At 46.2% G+C, this 17500-nt stretch overlaps 1 protein-coding gene across 1 annotated transcript in view; it reads left to right on the forward strand.

Annotated features, from left to right (window-relative positions):
- Window positions 1-17500, forward strand: part of LOC143289629 (uncharacterized) — a 108796-nt gene that overhangs the window by 6389 nt on the left and 84907 nt on the right. The window contains exons 3-6 of the mRNA XM_076598673.1: window positions 4550-4680; window positions 5166-5300; window positions 9629-9833; window positions 12445-12578. Of these exons, the coding sequence (XP_076454788.1) occupies window positions 4550-4680; window positions 5166-5300; window positions 9629-9833; window positions 12445-12578 (605 nt within the window). The remainder of the gene's footprint in view (window positions 1-4549; window positions 4681-5165; window positions 5301-9628; window positions 9834-12444; window positions 12579-17500) is intronic.

Here is a 17500-nt window from a genome sequence, read left to right on the forward strand (position 1 = left end):
GATTATGTGACTAGAATCGACAAGGGGACTTAAGAGTTGTCTGTGTCTGTAGGCTAGAACGTACATATTGGGTGTTGTGTCAAGTCACATCCTGAAGAAGTTTGGAGAATTTAGTGAACACCGGGTAGCACTGTCATACTTTTTGTGTGGGGATGTAAGCTTGCAGGTAAATATTTTATACAGTTACTGGTTACCCACACTGCCACAGGCAGGTGGTATCAGAAAATAAAACAGTAATACTAATAGAAAGTAGCAGCAGGAGGGATGCATAGCTACTGTTGTTTGAATTGCTCCTGGAGTGGTAGAACATCACAACACAAAACAGTGATATATATATATATAGAGAGAGAGAGAGAGAGAGAGAGACTGTGACTGCTGGTGACACCAGTTTGCTGTCACTCTCTCAGGTGTCCTGTAAGGTCGCATCCTGTTATGAAGGAGAACAAACACTGGGTTGCTAGCATTGTTCACATTTTTTGAGAGGGGAAGGAGGGGGCGTGGGGATGCAAGCTTGCTGGTGAAATTTAAATAACAGTCACTGAATGAATACCTACAGATAGGTTGCAATTACATTTTTTTTGAGGGGAGGATGGTGAGTGGGGCTGTGAGAGTATTTTTTTGTTCTCACTGTTGTCTAGTAAGAACACATGAGCAACAAAAGAGCTGTTGTTGTGCTTACACCTGCCACTCAGTCCCTCTCCATCTCTCTGCTCCCTCTGCCTTTCCACCCCGCCCCTCACACCCACCTCCCTCACCCCTCCGCCTTCCCATTCCATCCCCCTCCTCCCCCCCCACACACACACACACACACACATCTCCTCGACCACCACCACCACCCCTTCCCCTTGTTCACTTTGCTGGTAGTGGTACAGAGGAGTTAGGAGGTTGGGGACAGAAGTGACACGCCAAAGGTTTTGTGTGATGATCAGGGGGTGGGCGGGCAGTTAGGTTGTTAGGGAGGGTGGGGGGCTGGGGGGGGGAGGGCGGGAGGGGGGGGGGGCTTTAGAAAAGATCTCTTCCTTAAGTTCCCAGCCTTCATTTCTTGCGCTGACTGAGTCACTGTCTGGGTCATTGAAAGCGTCCGTGGTAGAAGTGCTGGTGTTTTTTTGTTGGTGTTTTTTTCAGTGTCAGTAATTCTTTTTTTTTTTTTTTTTTTTTTTTTATGGGGATTGGTCCATTTCATTGAGGGGCGGAGAAGAGGGTGGGAAGGTATGGCTGTGTTGCTTTCAGTGAATGAGGGGTTAGGGAAGAGAGGAAGGTGGTGTGCCTGTGGTACTTTTATGTTGTGGGTGCCGTTACATGGGGATTATACTATAACTTGTAATCTTGGCTTTTTCTGCCCTGTGTCTGGCCCTGCTTTCTCTGTCTCTCCCCGCCCTGTTGCTTTCTCTCTGTCTGTCTCTCTGAGTCTGTATGAGTCAGTGTCTGTCTGTCTGTCTCTCTCTCTCTCTCACTCTCTCTCTCTCTCTCTCTCTCTCTCCAGTCTTCATCTCTATGTGTGTGACCACTGTGGGTGTGGGCGTGGTTGTATGCATTATCTTTTAGTTTTACTCTCTTATTTTTTCTTATTCTGGGGTCTCGAAGATGTATGTTATGTTAGATAGATCTGCTATGCTGGGCAAACATGAAAGTGGATGTAAACTATTGCTTCAAGTGCAATGTAATTTGTTACAGAAGTTTCATTGAATAAGTTTGAAATAGCCAACATGGCTTGCTTCGGATGACATGACACTTGACATGCACATCAGCCACATCTGTTGGTCAGCATACACAGCACTCCAACAAATCAGCTCCATTCGTCAATATCTAACCACAGAAACCACAAAGGCATTGGTTTGTTCTTTTGTTCTATCTAGATTAGATTATGGAAATACTCTTCTTGCTGGCTGCCCCAAACATTGTGTTGACAAACTTCAAAAAGTTCAAAACTCTTGCAGCACGACTCACACTCAAGGCAAGGAAACATCAGCACATCACTCCCCTACTCGCTTCCTTTCACTCAATCACTGGCTCCCCATTCAAGCACAAATAGGGAGTACAGTACAAACCCACAGTCCTGTGTCACAATTTCTTGACTGATTCTGGTCCCGTCTATCTTTCAGAACTACTTTCTGTCTATTCACCATCCAAATGACATGCGCACACTGTCTATTCCAAGAATTTGCATAAGAACTTATGGTGAAGGTTCCTTTTCGTTTGTTGCACCAAAGCAGTGGAATTCACTGCCCTCACACATTCGTCATACCCCAACACCTGCATTCATGAGAGCACATCTTATCAAGTTGTATTTTTCTGAGTAGTGCTTTTCCCTTTGTGCTTGCTGTGTTTTGATCGCTGGGCGTGCTCTTGAAGTTAATTTGCGTGCATTTGTGATGATTTTGGGTGTGGTTCTGTGAAGCCTGGTTCCTTGGTGCGTGTTTTGACAAGGATGAATGTGACATGTATAATTTATCTTGCTGTGATCTGGGCCAGTGTGATGTGAGACTGTATTGACTGTGATGATTTACATATTTTTATGTCACTTAGTTTGATGTATGTAAATTTTAGCCAGTGTGATGTGAGACTATGTCTGTTTATCCATAATTTTATTTTTTTTATTTTATTTTATTTTATTTTTTTATTATTATTTTTTTACATATTTTTGCGTCACTTAGTTTTAAATTTGTATATTTTATCGTAAATCATGGTGAGCCCCATTTGAGATGGGTGTACTGCGCTATACAAGCCTGCATATTATTATCATGTATGAATCTCCCTCATATGAATACATTTGATCAAATATTGATAATTATGATTTATTAATGTACTCGCAGTAGTATGTAAGTCAAAACTAATAAAGGGTAGTGTAAAATCAAAGGTACCATTGTCTAAGACTTGAAACATGCTTTTATCTTCATCTTAAGGTACCTTTGATTTTATACAACCTTTTATATATATTTTTTTTTTTAACTTTGTTTTGAAATGTCCAGCAGTCACTATTTCATCAAGTATGTATGTTAGTTGTCTATTATTATGTTGTCACAGCAGTCATCTTTTTTTTTCTTTTTTTTTTTTTAATCAAGTATGTAATAAATATATTAAGTTGTCTATAATTATGATATCACAGCTGTCATCATTTTGTTTTTCTTTTTCTTTTTTTTTTTCTTTTTTTTAATCAAGTATGTAATAAATATATGTCAGTTGTCTATAATTATGATATCACAGCTGTCATCATTTTTGTTTTTGTTTTTTTGTATATATATAAATCAAGTATGTAATAAATATATATCAGTTGTCTATAATTATGATATCACAGCTGTCATCATTTTTTTTCTTTTTTCTTTTTTTTTTTAATCATGTTATAAATATATGTCAGTTGTCTATAATTATGATATCACAGCTGTCACCCTTTTTTTTCATGAAGTATGTTTGTCGGCTGTCTATATTTATGTTATCAAAATGGAAATTTTAAAACGTTAAAACTTAAAAGGGAAAAAAAAAGAGAACTCATTCTCTTTTTTTTTTTTTTTTTTTTTTTTTCCAGTCCCACATTCCATGCCAGCATTTAGTGTGTTATGGAAACAGAAACACACTGAACATGCATACCCCAGAATACGGAATATGGCTGATATATATATGGTAAAGTAGAAACGGGAGCATGGAAAAGCCCACTTATTCACACACACACACACACACACACACACACACACACACACACACACACACACACACACACTGACTGACTAAAACCATTTATTGTCAGATTAACTGTTTGTTGTACTGACATTTTCGCAACCATTTGAATAAAATATTAACTGAGCAACACAAGGAAATTCTGATTTGAGGAAGGTATGATTAAAAAAAACAAAAAAAACAAAAACAAAAAAACAAACAAACAAACATATTTAACAAATCAAGTTACCAAATTTCATTAATATCATTATCTCCAAAAAATATTCTAACGCACACACATACTCACATACGTTTCTCCCCCACCCTCTCCCTACATACATCCATGCATGCACACAAACGCCCATTATAATTCCCCCACTTCATTCCCCTGCCCACTCACTCACACACACACACACACACACACACACACACACACACACACTGTCTCTCACTCTTTCTCATCAAATTAAGGTTTCGTAATGTAATCAAGACGACATATTACATGTTAGGGTCGAACAGTTCCACTAATTAGAATAATGGGAACTTTGCTCTACAAGTAAATCTGACGCTATCACCCAAAGCGAAACACACACACACACACACACACACACACTATAGACATGAACTGTGATGAACATGTGAGTTGCAGCCCCAAACACAGGGGGGGAAAAAAAGTCGTCTTGTTTTTCTTTCAGATTTAAAACGGAAATTTAATTAGCTTATTGACATTTCCAACCAAGCAAAGTCTGCTGAGTTGCTGCCCCTGGACCAAGCTGTTGTGACTACAGCAGTCAGCTCTTACAGATTATGGGTGAAAAAAAAACAACAACTGATCCATTATTTCAAACAAATTTTGAGACTGCATTAAGTCAGGAAGTATTGTGTTGTGTGTGTGCAGCTGTGGGGAGGAGTATGTTGGGGAGTATTGCCAGGACCAGAACCCCTGTAAGAACCGCTGCGTCAACCGTGGAACATGTCACGTCCTCGACCCAGACACCAACCCCCGGGCGGAATGCATTTGTCCTGTTGGTATGTGTGTGTGTGTGTGTGTGTGTGTGTCTGTTTGTGTGTGTGTGAGTTTGAGTGTGTGTGTGTGTGTGTGAGTGGTCATCATCAAACTATGGGCACATTTGATGAACTTGGTTGGTTGTGTAGCTGACAATATCTGTTTTGCTTGTGTCTTTTTATGTATTAAATGTGTCACGATGAATGAAACTTTATTGCCCAGTGTTAGCAGTAAATGTGTGTATATATATATATATATATATATATATATATATATATATATATATATATATATATATAAGTAAATTCTAAAAGATTACAAATTGCATAAGTTTTATGTTGGAATTGTCAGTATGATGGCTTTGTATTGTCGTCAAACGTGCCTGTTGTATAATGCCTAATTACCACTCTTTTTTGTTTTTTGGGTGTTTTTTTTTGTTTTTTTGCGGGGGTTTTTTTTCCGCCTCAGTCACTCACCCTAGTACACCAACCATGCATGGATGTTTCAGGATACAACGGGTCAAGGTGTGAGTTCATCAACCCGGACAGTGCCTGTTTCCACAGCCCTTGTCTGAATGGAGGGGCCTGCATCAACCTCAACTCCCTCAGTGACTACACCTGTCACTGCCCCACTGGCTTCAGAGGTAATTCATTCATAATTACACCTGTCACGGCCCCACTGGCTTCAGAGGTAATTCATTCATAATTACACCTGTCACGGCCCCACTGGCTTCAGAGGTAATTCCTTCATTATTACACCTGTCACGGCCCCACTGGCTTCAGAGGTAATTCATTCATAATTACACCTGTCACGGCCCCACTGGCTTCAGAGGTAATTCATTCATAATTACACCTGTCACGGCCCCACTGGCTTCAGAGGTAATTCATTCATAATTACACCTGCCACGGCCCCACTGGCTTCAGAGGTAATTCATTCATTATTACACCTGTCACTAGCTTCAGAGATAATTAGTTCATTATTACACCTGTCACTAGCTTCCGAGGTAATTAATTCATTATTACACCTGTCACGGCCCCACTGGCTTCAGAGGTATTTCATTCATTATTACACCTGTCACGGCCCCACTGGCTTCAGCGGTATTTCATTCATTTTAACACCTGTCACGGCCCCACTGGCTTCAGAGGTAATTCATTCATAATTACACCTGTCACGGCCCCACTGGCTTCAGAGGTAATTCATTCATAATTATTCCTTTCACTACCTCATTGGCTTCAGAGGTAATTCATTCATTATTACACCTGTCACTAGCTTCAGAGGTAATTAGTTCATTATTACACCTGTCACTAGCTTCAGAGGTAATTCATTCATTATTACACCTGTCACGGCCCCACTGGCTTCAGAGGTAATTCATTCATAATTACACCTGTCACGGCCCCACTGGCTTCAGAGGTAATTCATTCATAATTATTCCTTTCACTACCTCATTGGCTTCAGAGGTAATTCATTCATTATTACACCTGTAACAGTCCCACTGGTTTCAGAGGTAATTCATTCATAATTATTCCTTTCACTACCTCATTGGCTTCAGAGGTAATTCAGTCATTATTACACCTGTCACTAGCTTCAGAGGTAATTAGTTCATTATTACACCTGTCACTAGCTTCAGAGGTAATTAATTCATTATTACACCTGTCACGGCCCCACTGGCTTCAGAGGTAATTCATTCATTATTACACCTGTCACGGTCCCACTGGTTTCAGAGGTAATTCATTCATAATTATTCCTTTCACTTCCTCATTGGCTTCAGAGGTAACTCATTCATTATTGCACCTGTAACGGTCCCACTGGTTTCAGAGGTAACTCATTCATTATTACACCTGTAACGGTCCCACTGGTTTCAGAGGTAACTCATTCATTATTACACCTGTAACGGTCCCACTGGTTTCAGAGGTAACTCATTCATTATTACACCTGTAACGGTCCCACTGGTTTCAGAGGTAACTCATTCATTATAACACCTGTAACGGTCCCACTGGTTTCAGAGGTAACTCATTCATTATAACACCTGTAACGGTCCCACTGGTTTCAGAGGTAACTCATTCATTATTACACCTGTAACGGTCCCACTGGTTTCTGAGGTAACTCATTCATTATTACACCTGTAACGGTCCCAGTGGTTTCAGAGGTAACTCATTCATTATTACACCTGTCACGGTCCCACTGGTTTCAGAGGTAACTCATTCATTATTGCACCTGTCACGGCCCCACTGGCTTCAGAGGTAATTCATTCATTATTACACCTGTCACTAGCTTCAGAGGTAATTAGTTCATTATTACACCTGTCACTAGCTTCAGAGGTAATTAATTCATTATTACACCTGTCACGGCCCCACTGGCTTCAGAGGTAATTCATTCATTATTACACCTGTCACGGCCCACTGGCTTCAGCGGTATTTCTTCATTCATTTTAACACCTGTAACGGTCCCACTGGTTTCAGAGGTAATTCATTCATAATTACACCTGTCATGGGCCCCACTGGCTTCATAGGTAATTCATTCCATAATTACACCTGTCACGGCCCCACTGGCTGCAGAGGTAATTCATTCATAATTATTCCTTTCACTACCCTCATTGCTTCAGAGGTATTTCATTCATTATTACACCTGTAACAGTCCCAACTGGTTTCAGAGGTAATTCATTCATAATTATTCCTTTCACTACCCTCATTGGCTTCAGAGGTAATTCATTCATTATTACACCTGTAACAGTCCCCACTGGTTTCAGAGGTTAATTCATTCTTAATTATTCCTTTCACTACCTCATTGGCTTCAGAGGTAATTCTGTCATTATTACACCTGTAACAGTCCCACTGGTTTCAGAGGTAATTCATTCATAATTATTCCTTTCACTACCCTCATTGGCTTCCGAGGTAATTAATTCATTATAACACCTGTAACGGTCCCACTGGTTTCAGAGGTAATTCATATCATTATTACACCTGTAACGGTTCCCACTGGCTTCAGAGGTAACTCATTCATTATTCCACCAGTAAACGGTCCCACTGGTTTCAGAGGTAACTCATTCATTATTCCACCTGTAACGGTCCCACTGGTTTTCAGAGGTAACTCATTCATTATACCACCTGTAACGGTCCCACTGGATTCAGAGGAAACTCATTCATTATTCCACCTGTCACGGTCCCACTGGCTTCAGAGGTAACTCATTCATTATTACACCTGTAACGGTCCCACTGGTTTCAGAGGAACTCATTCATTATAACACCTGTAACGGTCCCACTGGTTTCAGAGGTAACTCATTCAATTATTACACCAGTCACGGTCCCACTGGCTTCAGAGGTAACTCATTCATTATTACACCTGTAACGGTCCCACTGGTTTCAGAGGTAACTCATTCATTATTACACCTGTAACGGTCCCACTGGTTTCAGAGGTAACTCATTCATTATTACACCTGTCACGGTCCCACTGGTTTCAGAGGTAATTCATTCATCATTACACCTGTCACTGTCCCACTGGCTTCAGAGGTAATTAGTTCATTATTACACCTGTCACTAGCTTCAGAGGTAATTAATTTATTATTACACCTATCATGCCCCACTGGTTTCAGAGGTAATTAATTCATTATGACACCTGTCACTGCCCCACTGGCTTCAGAGGTAATTGATTCATTATTACACCTGTTAATGGTTCCAGTGGTGTTTCATGTTATTGTTGGTTTTATTGTTATTATTGCCATTATAAAAAAATATTTTAAAAAAGACATTTCAAGCCACTGTTGCATGGCAGCTGGTTTTATTGTAGTCAGTACTATTATTATTTGATGACAGTGTTTCAGGGGCTCACTGTGAGTGGTGACAATGTTTCAGGGGTTCACTGTGACTCAGTGGTGACAATGTTTCAGGGGTTCACTGTGACTCAGTGGTGACAGTGTTTCAGGGGCTCACTCGGAGTGATGACAGTGTTTCAGGGGGCTCACTGTGAGTGGTGACAGTGTTTTCAGGGGCTCACTGTGAGTGATGACAGTGTTTCAGGGGATCATTGTGCGTGATGACAGTGTTTCAGGGGCTCACTGTGAGTGGTGACAATGTTTCAGGGGTTCACTGTGACTCAGTGGTGACAATGTTTCAGGGGTTCACTGTGACTCAGTGGTGACAATGTTTCAGGGGCTCACTGTGAGTGATGACAGTGTTTCAGGGGCTCACTGTGAGTGGTGACAGTGTTTCAGGGGCTCACTGTGAGTGATGACAGTGTTTCAGGGGCTCACTGTGCGTGATGACAGTGTTTCAGGGGCTCACTGTGAGTGGTGACAATGTTTCAGGGGTTCACTGTGACTCAGTGGTGACAATGTTTCAGGGGCTCACTCTGAGTGATGACAGTGTTTCAGGGGCTCACAGTGAGTGATGACAATGTTTCAGGGGCTCACTGTGAGTGGTGACAATGTTTCAGGGGCTCACTGTCAGCGGTGACAATGTTTCAGGGGCTCACTGTGAGTGGTAACTATGTTTCAGGGGCTCACTGTGAGTGGTGACAGAGTTTCAGAGGCTCACTGTGACTCGGTGGTGACAGTGTTTCACAGGCTCACAGTGAGTGGTGACAATGTTTCAGGGGCTCACTGTGAGTGGTGACAGTGTTTCAGAGGCTCACTGTGACTCAGTGGTGACAAATTTTCATGGGCTCACTGTGAGTGGTGACAGTGTTTCAGAGGCTCACTGTGACTCAGTGGTGACAATGTTTCAGGTGCTCACAGTGAGTGATGACAATGTTTCAGGGGCTCACTGTGAGTGGTGACAATGTTTCAGGGGCTCACTGTGAGTGGTGACAATGTTTCAGGGGCTCACTGTGAGTGGTAACTATGTTTCAGGGGCTCACTGTGAGTGGTGACAGTGTTTCAGAGGCTCACTGTGACTCAGTGGTGACAATGTTTCAGGGGCTCACTGTGAGTGGTGACAATGTTTCACAGGCTCACAGTGAGTGGTGACAATGTTTCAGGGGCTCACTGTGAGTCCGAGGACCACTGTGCGTCCAGCCCCTGTCACAACCAGGGCACGTGCACCCCGTTGGAGCAGGGCTATGAGTGCCTGTGTCGGCCAGGGTTCAGAGGTCGCCGCTGCACGCAGGACGTCGACGAGTGTGCAGAGGACCCGGCGCTGTGTGACAATGGGGGAACCTGTGTCAACATGCACGGCACCTACCAGTGAGTCCGTCTGTCTGTCTGTCTGTCATATTACTTTGATGTCTACATGCACGGCACCTACCAGTGAGTCCGTCTGTGTGTCTGTCTGTCTGTCTGTCATATCACTTTGATGTCTACATGCACGGCACCTACCAGTGAGTCCGTCTGTGTGTGTGTGTGTGTGTCTGTCTGTCATATCACTTTGATGTCTACATGCACGGCATCTACCAGTGAGTCCATCCGTCTGTCTGTTTGTCTGTCTGTCATATCACTTTGATGTCTACATGCACAGCACCTACCAGTGAGTCCGTCTGTTTGTCTGTCTGTCTGTCTGTCATATCACTTTGATGTCTACATGCACAGCACCTACCAGTGAGTCCATCTGTCTGTCTGTCTGTCATATCACTTTAATGTCTACATGCACGGCACCTACCAGTGAGTCTGTCTGTTTGTCCATCTGTCTGTCTGTCTGTTTGACTGTCTGTCTGTCATATTACTTTAATGTCTACATACATAGCAACTACCAGTGAGTCCATCTGTCTGTCTGTCTGTCATATCACTTTAATATCTACATGCACGGCACCTACCAGTGACTGAGTGAGTTCATCTGTCTGTCAGTCAGCCTGTCTGTCTGTCTGTCTGTCTGTCATATCACATTAATGTCCACATACATGGCACCTGCCAGTTAGTCCGTCTGTCTGTATGTCCACCAGTCTGTCTGTCTGTCAGTCACATCACTTTAATGTCTACATGCACGGCACCTACTAGTGAGTCCGTCTCTCTGTCTGTCATATCGCAATAAAGTGACCAAAAAATATTATAATGATAAATGGTAGCAAGAGGTGCAGGCATGTTTTTTGTTGGTTTTGTTGTTGTTGTTGTTGCTGTTTTTATTCTTTTGCTTGGTTAGGAGGAAGGGGAGCAATTTGTTTTGTCCCAAGCATATTTTGATCTGTGCTGTAGCAGTTATGTCCCTTGGTATTAGAATCAAACATCTGAAATCTTGAACTGTTGTGGGTGGTGTTATTTCATATTGTATTGTATTGTATTACTTTTTTTATGATGACAGCAGATTTCTGTGTGTGAAATTCAGGCTACTCACCCAGTGGAGAGTGCATTGCCTCAGTGCAACAGCACTTGATTTTTTTTTTTCTTCTTTTTTTTTTCCTGCCCGCTGGTTTATTTATGTTTCAATCAGAAGTTTTGTACAGACGTTTGCCAGGGACAACCCTTTTGTTGCCGTGGGGTTCTTTTATGCGTGCATGCAGTACAAGGGGCCTCCATTTATCGTCTCATCTGAAAGACTAGCACCCAGACAGCCGCTCAAGGTCTAGTGGATCGGGGGAGTGAGAGTCACTGTCCACACAGGGACTCGAACCTTGGATGCATGCTTCAGGTTCATCACCACATGTGTTGACTTGCGAAATGGGAATGGAGTGATGGCCTAGAGGTAACGCGTCCTCCTAGGAAGCGAGAGAATCTTGAGCACGCTGGTTCGAATCACAGCTTAGCCGCCGATATTTTCTCCCCCATCCACTAGACCTTGAGTGGTGGTCTGGATGCCAGTCATTCAGATGAGACGATACGTAAAAGAACCCACGGCAACAAAAGGGTTGTTCCTGGCAAAATTCTGTAGAAAAATCCACTTCGATAGGAAAGACAAATAAAAACTGCATGCAGGAAAAAAATACAAAAAAATGGGTGGTGCTGTAGTGGAGCGACACGCTCTCCCTGGGGAGAGCAGCCCGAATTTCACACAGAGAAATCTGTTGTGACAAAAAGAAATACAAACAAAATCTACACCCATTTAACCCTGGGGTCTGGACAGGCTTGCATGCCATGTTGGTGTGTGGGGGTGGTGGGGGTTGGGGGGTGTGGGGAGGAAACAAAGAAGATATACTGTCTTTCCTCTATATTATGTCTGGACACATGGAAATACTGTAGAAGTAATTTCCATATCTTTGCGGTTTATACATGTGCATGAACGTGAAAACGAGAGGAATTTTGACGCCATAGTGTGTAATTTTTCGGCAAGCAAGGGTTTTATTTGTATTTGTATTTCTTTTTATCACAACAGATTTCTCTGTGTGAAATTCGGGCTGCACTCCCCAGGGAGAGCACGTCTCTATACTGCAGCGCCACCCCTTTTTTTTTTGTTTTGTATTTTTCCTGCGTGCAGTTTTATTTGTTTTTCCTATCGAAGTGGATTTTTTTCTACAGAATTTTGCCAGGAACAACCCTTTTGTTGCTGTGGGTTCTTTTACATGCGCTAAGTGCATGCTGCACACGGGACCTCCGTTTATCATCTCATCCGAATGACTAGCGTCCAGTCCACCACTCAAGGTCTAGTGGAGGGGGGAGAAAATATCGGCGGCTGAGCCGTGATTCGAACCAGCGCGTTCAGAGTCTCTCGCTTCCTAGGCGGACGCATTACCTCTAGGCCATCACTCCACTTCAAGGGAACCATGTAGTGTTCCTTGTACAGTGGAGCAGTTTTAGGTAGTTTGTTACTTTCTTTTGCAATGCTGTTGCCTGGTACATTGATACTCTTTCAGAAAACGAAAGGTGTGAAAGCTGTGTGCACCACCCCATTCCATGTCTGGAGAGTGCAAGTGTTCCCCTTTTTTTTCAGGTGCAGCTGCACCGCTCGGTACACGGGTACCCACTGTGAGGAGGTGTACGTTCCATGCGCACCCAGCCCATGTATGAACGGAGGGGTGTGTCACACAGCAGGAGAGCTGGACTACACGTGTACCTGCCCTGCTGGTGAGTACTTTTGACACAGTGAAGTACACATTTTAGGACGTTTGTCCCGTTCAGCTATAGAATGGCCAGACATTCTCAACTCTTTCTTCAGCTTATAGAATGACCAGACATTCACAATCCTATAATGGTCTGTGTCTGATGTTGATGTACACCGCTGTTCACAGCTTCTCAGTCGGTCTTCGTGTTGATGTTGATAGGAATGTACGGTATCACTTTTTTTTTGTCAACAGAGAATTTCTCAGTGTGAAATTTGGGCTGCTCTCCCCTGGGACCAGAGAGCATGTGTGGTCAAACTGCACCCCCACCCTTTCTTTTGGTTTTTGGTTTTGGTTTGTTTTTTGTGTTTTTTTTTTTTCTTTTTCTTTTCTTTTCTTTTTCCTGTCCAGAGGCGCGTTTGTTTTCCCATCAGCGTGGATTTCTCTACAGAATTTTGCCAGGTACAACCCTTCCCTTTTGCTGCTGTGGGTTCTTTTATGTGTGCTAAGTGCATGCTACACACATGGACTTCATGGTGTGGCTGTGTTGGAGGGGTGGGGTGTGGTTGTGGCTGTGTTGGAGGGGTGGGGTGTGGTGTGGCTGTGTTGGAGGGGTGGGGTGGGGTGTGGCTGTGTTGGAGGGGTGGGGTGTGGCTGTGTTGGAGGGGTGGGGTGTGTGTTGGAGGGGTGGGGTGTGGCTGTGTTGGAGGGGTGGGGTGTGGCTGTGTTGGAGGGGTGGTGTGTGGCTGTGTTGGAGGGGTGTGGTGTGGCTGTGTTGGAGGGGTGGTGTGTGGTGTGGCTGTGTTGGAGGGGTGGGGTGTGGCTGTGTTGGAGGGGTGTGGTGTGGCTGTGTTGGAGGGGGCTGTGTTGGAGGGGTGTGGTGTGGCTGTGTTGGAGGGGTGGGGTGTGGCTGTGTTGGAGCGGTGTGGTGTGGCTGTGTTGGAGGGGTGGGGTGTGGCTGTGTTGGAGGGGTGTGGTGTGGCTGTGTAGGAGGGGTGGGGTGTGGCTGTGTTGGAGGGGTGTGGTGTGGCTGTGTTGGAGGGGTGGTGTGTGGTGTGGCTGTGTTGGAGGGGTGTGGTGTGGCTGTGTTGGAGGGGTGTGGTGTGGCTGTGTTGGAGGGGTGGTGTGTGGTGTGGCTGTGTTGGAGGGGTGGTGTGTGGTGTGGCTGTGTTGGAGGGGTGTGGTGTGGCTGTGTTGGAGGGGTGGTGTGTGGTGTGGCTGTGTTGGAGGGGTGGGGTGTGGCTGTGGGAGGGGTGGGGTGTGGCTGTGTTGGAGGGGTGTGGTGTGGCTGTGTTGGAGGGGTGTGGTGTGGCTGTGTTGGAGGGGTGGGGTGTGGCTGTGTTGGAGGGGTGGGGTGTGGTGTGGCTGTGTTGGAGGGGTGGGGTGTGGCTGTGTTGGAGGGGTGGGGTGTGGCTGTGTTGGAGGGGTGTGGTGTGGCTGTGTTGGAGGGGTGTGGTGTGGCTGTGTTGGAGGGGTGGGGTGTGGCTGTGTTGGAGGGGTGTGGTGTGGCTGTGTTGGAGGGGTGGTGTGTGGTGTGGCTGTGTTGGAGGGGTGGGGTGTGGCTGTGGGAGGGGTGGGGTGTGGCTGTGTTGGAGGGGTGTGGTGTGGCTGTGTTGGAGGGGTGGGGTGTGGCTGTGTTGGAGGGGTGGGGTGTGGCTGTGTTGGAGGGGTGGGGTGTGGCTGTGTTGGAGGGGTGGGGTGTGGCTGTGGGAGGGGTGGGGTGTGGTGTGGCTGTGTTGGAGGGGTGTGGTGTGGCTGTGTTGGAGGGGTGGGGTGTGGCTGTGTTTGAGGGGTGGGGTGTGGCTGTGTTGGAGGGGTGGTGTGTGGTGTGGCTGTGTTGGAGGGGTGGGGTGTGACTGTGGGAGGGGTGGGGTGTGGTGTGGCTGTGTTGGAGGGGTGGGGTGTGGCTGTGTTGGAGGGGTGTGGTGTGGCTGTGTTGGAGGGGTGGGGTGTGGCTGTGTTGGAGGGGTGTGGTGTGACTGTGTTGGAGGAGTGTGTGGGAGGGGTGTGGTGTGGCTGTGTTGGAGGGATGGGGTGTGGGAGGGGTGTGGTGTGGCTGTGTTGGAGGGGTGGGGTGTGGGTGTGTTGGAGGATGGGGTGTGGGTATGTTGGAGGATGGGGTGTGGGTGTGTTGGAGGGGTGTGGTGTGGGTGTGTTGGAGGGGTGGGGTGTGGGTGGGGTGTGGGTGTGTTGGAGGATGGGGTGTGGGTATGTTGGAGGATGGGGTGTGGGTGTGTTGGAGGGTGGGGTGTGGGTATGTTGGGGGATGGGGTGTGGGTATGTTGGAGGATGGGGTGTGGGTGTGTTGGAGGGGTGTGGTGTGGGTGTGTTGGAGGATGGGGTGTGGGTATGTTGGAGGATGGGGTGTGGGTGTGTTGGAGGGGTGTGGTGTGGGTGTGTTGGAGGGTGGGGTGTGGGTATGTTGGGGGATGGGGTGTGGGTGTGTTGGAGGGGTGTGGTGTGGGTGTGTTGGAGGGTGGGGTGTGGTATGTTGGAGGATGGGGTGTGGGTGTGTTGGAGGGGTGTGGTGTGGGTGTGTTGGAGGATGGGGTGTGGGTATGTTGGAGGATGGGGTGTGGGTGTGTTGGAGGGGTGTGGTGTGGGTGTGTTGGAGGGTGGGGTGTGGGTATGTTGGGGGATGGGATGTGGGTGTGGTGGAGGGTGTGGTGTGGGTGTGTTGGAGGGTAGGGTGTGGTTGTGTTGCAGGGTGTGGTGTGGGTGTGTTGGAGGGGTGTGGTGTGGGTGTGTTGGAGGGTGGGGTGTGGGTGTGTTAGAGGGTAGGGTGTGGTTGTGTTGCAGGGTGTGGTGTGGGTGTGTTGGAGGGGTGTGGTGTGGGTGTGTTGGAGGGTAGGGTATGGGTGTGTTGGAGGGTAGGGTGTGGTTGTGTTCCAGGGTGTGGTGTGGGTATGGCTGTGTTGGAGGGGTGTGGTGTGGCTGTGGGAGGGGTATTGTGTGGGTGTGTGGGAGGGGTGTGGTGTGGGTGTGTTGGAGGGGTGGGGTGTGGCTGTGTTGGAGGGGTGGGGTGTGGCTGTGTTGGAGTGGTGGGGTGGGGTGTGGCTGTCGAAGTCGAAGTCGAAATATTTTAATTGTCAGACCACAGATCTATAACAATGGAGTTCACAAGGACAAACCGAATTAATACAGGGAAATGAATATTAGGACAATCATTGATCTACATGGGCATCGATAAAGATTCTAGAGCATTTGCTCGTAATGAAAACGCTTTGAATACAAACTTGCATATACTAACACTCAATCTCTCACTCGCACAAGATAACAACATGGACATCTTAGATGCACTTGGATGTTTGTGAAATTTAGCAGGAATGAACTGAGAACGCAGGGAACAGTACTTAGGGCAGACCAAAAGAAAATGCATTTCGGTTTCCAGAGTGTCATCACAAAAAGGACAGTTCCTACTTTGCCCATCATGGGGTGTGGCTGTGTTGGAGGGTGTGGTGTGGTGTGGGAGGGGTGTGGTGTGGGTGTGTTGGAGAGGTGTGGTGTGGGTGCGGCTGTGTTGGAGGGGTGGGGTGTGGCTGTGTTGGAGGGTGTGGTGTGGTGTGGGAGGGGTGTGGCGTGGCTGTGGCTGTGTTGGATGGGTGGGGTGTGGCTGTGGGAGGTGTGGGAGGGGTGGGGTGTGGGTGTGGCTGTGTTGCAGGATGTGGTGTGGGTGTGGGAGGGGTGTGGTGTGGGTGTGGGTGGGGTGTGGCATGGGTGTGGGAGGGGTGGGGTGTGGGTGTGGCTGTGTTGCAGGATGTGGTGTGGGTGTGGGAGGGGTGTGGTGTGGGAGGGGTGGGGTGTGGGTGTGGGAGGGGTGTGGTGTGGGTGTGGGAGGTGTGCGTGTGGCTGTGTTGCAGGGTGGGAGGTGAGCCACATGACAGCCTGGAACTTGCAGCACCCTCCTCCCCCACACCCGCCCTGATATCTTGTGTGAAGCAGCCTGGAAAAATAGGCAGCCAGAGATTGTTTTGTTTTATAACTGACATTATCTGGGCTCACATCTTTGAGTCGTTTCAATGCTAACCGTGTGACTTGCAAGTTGGTCTCCCCCACCCGCTCCCCCCCCCCCCCCTCTCCTCCGATCTCCTTGTTCATGTGAGAAAAGCGTTCAGTGTTGATGTGTTTGTATTTGTATTTCTTTTTATCACAACAGATTTCTCTGTGTGAAATTCGGGCTGCTCTCCCCAGGGAGAGCGCGTCGCCATACTACAGCGCCACCCATTTTTTTGTATTTTTTCCTGTGTGCAGTTTTTATTTGTTTTTTCCTATTGAAGTGGATTTTTCTACAGATTTTTGCCAGGAGCAACCCTTTTGTTGCCGTGGGTTCTTTTACGTGCGCTAAGTGCATGCTGCACACAGGACCTCGGTTTATCGTCTCATCCGAATGACTAGCGTCCAGACCACCATTCAAGGTCTAGTGGAGGGGGAGAAAATTTCGGGGGCTGTGCCGTGATTCGAACCAGCGCGCTCAGATTCTCTCGCTTCCTAGGCGGACGCGTTACCTCTAGGCCATCACTCCACATGTGTTTGTGTAAGTTCTCTCTCTTCCTCTTGTCCTCATTATTAATGATGATGACGATGATATTACCACTACTACTATTACTACTACTACTACTACTATTATCATTATTTCTATTTTTTATGATTATTATGACTTTGTTCACCAGATCTGGTAAAATTGATTATGAAGTGTTGAAAAAATCGAAGAAGTGTTTTGCCAGTTTCTTTGAGGAGCAAATGTTTTTTTGGTTTTTTTTTTTTTACTCCACAGCATCATTCTGGTTCCGGAGTTTCACAGTATCAAGTGTGTAGAAAGGGGAGGCTGTACAGTGTTGAAGATAATTTGTGGGAAATCAAACAAAGAATTGTTCGTCCTTTAACGACCGACTTACTGCCCTATTACGCCCTCTTGACATGTTGGGCAACGACGAGGAAACAGAAAAA

This window comes from Babylonia areolata, chromosome 14, assembly GCF_041734735.1.
Source record: "Babylonia areolata isolate BAREFJ2019XMU chromosome 14, ASM4173473v1, whole genome shotgun sequence".
NCBI lineage: Eukaryota > Metazoa > Mollusca > Gastropoda > Neogastropoda > Buccinidae > Babylonia > Babylonia areolata.